Source organism: Galeopterus variegatus, unplaced genomic scaffold (genome assembly GCF_000696425.1).
Source record: "Galeopterus variegatus unplaced genomic scaffold, G_variegatus-3.0.2 Scaffold2637, whole genome shotgun sequence".
Taxonomy (NCBI): domain Eukaryota; kingdom Metazoa; phylum Chordata; class Mammalia; order Dermoptera; family Cynocephalidae; genus Galeopterus; species Galeopterus variegatus.
Window position 1 is genome coordinate 154,471 of NW_007728748.1, and position 4,331 is coordinate 158,801.

The window sequence follows — 4,331 nt, forward strand, 5'->3', positions numbered from 1 at the left end:
AAAATGTTGGGTAGGTGAAAATAAACTACTGCTATTTTTTTCTAATGCCTGAACCAATTGTTTCTTCTCAGGAACCCAAAACCCTCCTCCCCAGCACCATGACAAATAGTCCCTCTGAGCCTGTGTCTGCCTCTCATTTAATGCTGCTATGTTTTTGTTACTATTTTCATACAACGAGATCGTTCCATAAAAAATTGTATAAAAAGCATAAAATATTTTTAAAACGAACGGCATTAGTAGTATTTCTTTAAGATTACTGCCAAGCCAGTTGTTCAAAATACTAGTATTTTTTCCTAAAGAAAACAATTTAAAATATAAATTAGAGGGAAAAAAAGTCACACCAGGGAGAAATAATTTTTTCAAATTGTTTTTCAAGTATACCACACATATAAATATGTGTGTATATAGTATCCATACTAAAATAGATGTTTATAGTACGGCTTCTTTAATACCATCTTCATTATGCCCCCCCCCCAAAAAAAAGGAAGGTTGTTTTTTATTGCAAAATTGATAAGTCTTATTTTATGAGAGTCCTAAACAGAACCTATTGGACTTGGTAATAGACAACAGCTGAGTGAAGTCTTTAAAGCTAGTGGAAAGCAATAAACCCTTTCCCCTGAAGTACAAGGGCAGAGTATGATAAAATCTAAATGAGTCTGGTATGGGTGTATCAGGGGCACAGAGTCTTGTCCAAGACGGCAAGATAGTACGTAGGAAGGAAAGGCTTGAATTGTGAAATCATACAACTACCTATCAAATGAGGGTGAGTGGCATTTACAAAGCAGAGATAGGGATCTTTGGCAAAATTTTTCCAAAGAGGCTTAATTCTCCCCTTTTTTCTAGGTTTAAAAAAATTGATGAAAAATGTATTAAACAGTTGAGAAATAACCCAAAGAAATCCTCCTAAATGTTCATCAATAGATAACCAGTAAAATAAATTATGATATACCTATACCATGAGAACAGAAAAGGCTTTTATGTACTGATATGCAACAATATCCAATTTATATTGTGCAGTAAAAAAAATGGCCCCCAATAATTATATAATATGCTACCATTTGCTTCAAAGGGGGACGAAAATATACATGTACTGTATATTTAAATACATCCTTACACACAATACCTATGGATAATTATATAGTAAATTAATATCACTGGCTTTGTGTAGGGTGGGAAACAATATAGCTAAGAGAAAAAAGTGGAACGGAGTTTTATAACCATAATACTTTTTGAATTTTGAACTATGGCAATATATTACTTATTCAAAAAACTAAATAAAATTTAAATTTAAAAAACACTAATGTGCTCCAGATGATTCAATTTTATTTCTTTAGATTAAAATTTAATTTCTTCGGGCCGGCCCGGTGGTGCACTGCTACAGTGTGCCGCTTGGGAGCGCGGCGGCGCTCCTGCCAAGGGTTCGGATCCCACATACAGACCGGTTCCCGCTCACTGGCTGAGCAAGGGGCAGGCACAGCACCGAGGATTGCGATCCCGTTGCCGGTCCCGGTCCGGTACGGGCGCGACACTGAGGGTTGCAGTCCGTTGCCGGACATGAAAAAAGACAAAAAGGAAAAAAAAAATTTAATTTCTTCTTATACATTGATCATGACAGTGGACATAGTCCTTTGACGTTTGATGTGCCACAGAAAGAAAGGTGCTAAAATACTAGCAATTTACCATTTACACGAACCATGTTTCTACTCTGGGTATTTAAGCTCCTGTGAAGGTCACCAGACAAATGGCATTGTCTTTTACGAGCACTTTTGTGGGTGGTGCACATAATGTTCTGCCAGAAGAAATTTTCACTTGTGCTCTATTGGAACATGAAGCAGGCAATTAAAGGGGGAAAAAATCAGCAGAAACATTTTATAAAATGCTCCTTGTTTTGAGAAGAACTAAAAAAAGCTATAAAAACCTGGTCATTTTGGATACAACATGAATACAGTCTCTTTAAAACTCACCCTTTGGTAAAGCACACAGACCTTCTGCAAGTGGGCTTAACAATGTCTAATAAAAGAGCATATCGCAGCAGTGACTTTGGTGGTAAAAAGTACTGATTCATGNGGTACGGGCGCGACACTGAGGGTTGCGGTCCCTTGCCGGACACGAAAAAAGACAAAAAAGGAAAAAAAAAAAATGTTGGGTAGGTGAAAATAAACTACTGCTATTTTTTCTAATGCCTGAACCAATTGTTTCTTCTCAGGAACCCAAAACCCTCCTCCCCAGCACCATGACAAATAGTCCCTCTGAGCCTGTGTCTGCCTCTCATTTAATGCTGCTATGTTTTTGTTACTATTTTCATACAACGAGATCGTTCCATAAAAAACTGTATAAAAAGCATAAAATATTTTGAAAACGAACGGCATTAGTAGTATTTCTTTAAGATTACTGCCAAGCCAGTTGTTCAAAATACTAGTATTTTTTCCTAAAGAAAACAATTTAAAATATAAATTAGAGGGAAAAAAAGTCACACCAGGGAGAAATAATTTTTTCAAATTGTTTTTCAAGTATACCACACATATAAATATGTGTGTATATAGTATCCATACTAAAATAGATGTTTATAGTACGGCTTCTTTAATACCATCTTCATTATGCCCCCCCCCCAAAAAAAAGGAAGGTTGTTTTTTATTGCAAAATTGATAAGTCTTATTTTATGAGAGTCCTAAACAGAACCTATTGGACTTGGTAATAGACAACAGCTGAGTGAAGTCTTTAAAGCTAGTGGAAAGCAATAAACCCTTTCCCCTGAAGTACAAGGGCAGAGTATGATAAAATCTAAATGAGTCTGGTATGGGTGTATCAGGGGCACAGAGTCTTGTCCAAGACGGCAAGATAGTACGTAGGAAGGAAAGGCTTGAATTGTGAAATCATACAACTACCTATCAAATGAGGGTGAGTGGCATTTACAAAGCAGAGATAGGGATCTTTGGCAAAATTTTTCCAAAGAGGCTTAATTCTCCCCTTTTTTCTAGGTTTAAAAAAATTGATGAAAAATGTATTAAACAGTTGAGAAATAACCCAAAGAAATCCTCCTAAATGTTCATCAATAGATAACCAGTAAAATAAATTATGATATACCTATACCATGAGAATAGAAAAGGCTTTTATGTACTGATATGCAACAATATCCAATTTATATTGTGCAGTAAAAAAAAATGGCCCCCAATAATTATATAATATGCTACCATTTGCTTCAAAGGGGGACGAAAATATACATGTACTGTATATTTAAATACATCCTCACACATAATACCTATGGATGATTATATAGTAAATTAATATCATTGGCTTTGTGTAGGGTGGGAAACAATATAGCTAAGAGAAAAAAGTGGAATGGAGTCTTATAACCATAATACTTTTTGAATTTTGAACTATGGCAATATATTACTTATTAAAAAAACTAAATAAAATTTAAATTTAAAAAACACTAGTGTGCTCCAGATGATTCAATTTTATTTCTTTAGATTAAAATTTAATTTCTTCTTATACATTGATCATGACAGTGGACATAGTCCTTTGAGGTTTGATGTGCCACAGAAAGAAAGGTGCTAAAATACTAGCAATTCACCATCTACACGAACCATGTTTCTACTCTTGGTATTTAAGCTCCTGTGAAGGTCACCAGACAAATGGCATTGTCTTTTACGAGCACTTTTGTGGGTGGTGCACATAATGTTCTGCCAGAAGAAATTTTCACTTGTGCTCTATTGGAACATGAAGCAGGCAATTAAAGGGGGAAAAAATCAGCAGAAACATTTTATAAAATGCTCCTTGTTTTGAGAAGAACTAAAAAAAGCTATAAAAACCTGGTCATTTTGGATACAACATGAATACAGTCTCTTTAAAACTCACCCTTTGGTAAAGCACACAGACCTTCTGCAAGTGGGCTTAACAATGTCTAATAAAAGAGCATATCGCAGCAGTGACTTTGGTGGTAAAAAGTACTGATTCATGTCAATGTCATCTTCAAGAAAGTCTTTTAGCATTTGCACAGAGAGATCACTGTCCTGTTGGTGTTTTCTCTCAATTTCTTCCGCAGTTTCAAGCTTAAAAAGAATGGCATCTTTTCCAGAACATTGTGTGTTGCTATTAAAGCAAAAATTTGATTCAATTTTCTTTTCTTCAATTTTACTTTCTGCATCTATTGCATATTTTTGTGGGTGTTCAGATTCAATTTTGGGAAACTCCATCAATACCTGGCATTAAGTAAAAATACACAAACTGTCAAAAGCTTTATTAACAATAAGAGGAAAATTAACACCCAGCTGAATTATGCAAAAACTATCTAGCCTTTATAGGGTTGCCATTAGAAAGACAGAAATTGT

At 35.1% G+C, this 4,331-nt stretch overlaps 1 protein-coding gene across 1 annotated transcript in view; it reads right to left on the minus strand.

Annotated features, from left to right (window-relative positions):
* TRDMT1 (tRNA aspartic acid methyltransferase 1) overlaps window positions 1-4,331 on the minus strand; it is a 64,742-nt gene that overhangs the window by 6,673 nt on the left and 53,738 nt on the right. Inside the window, 1 exon segment of the mRNA XM_008582487.1 lies at window positions 3,859-4,202. Within this exon segment, the coding sequence (XP_008580709.1) occupies window positions 3,859-4,202 (344 nt within the window).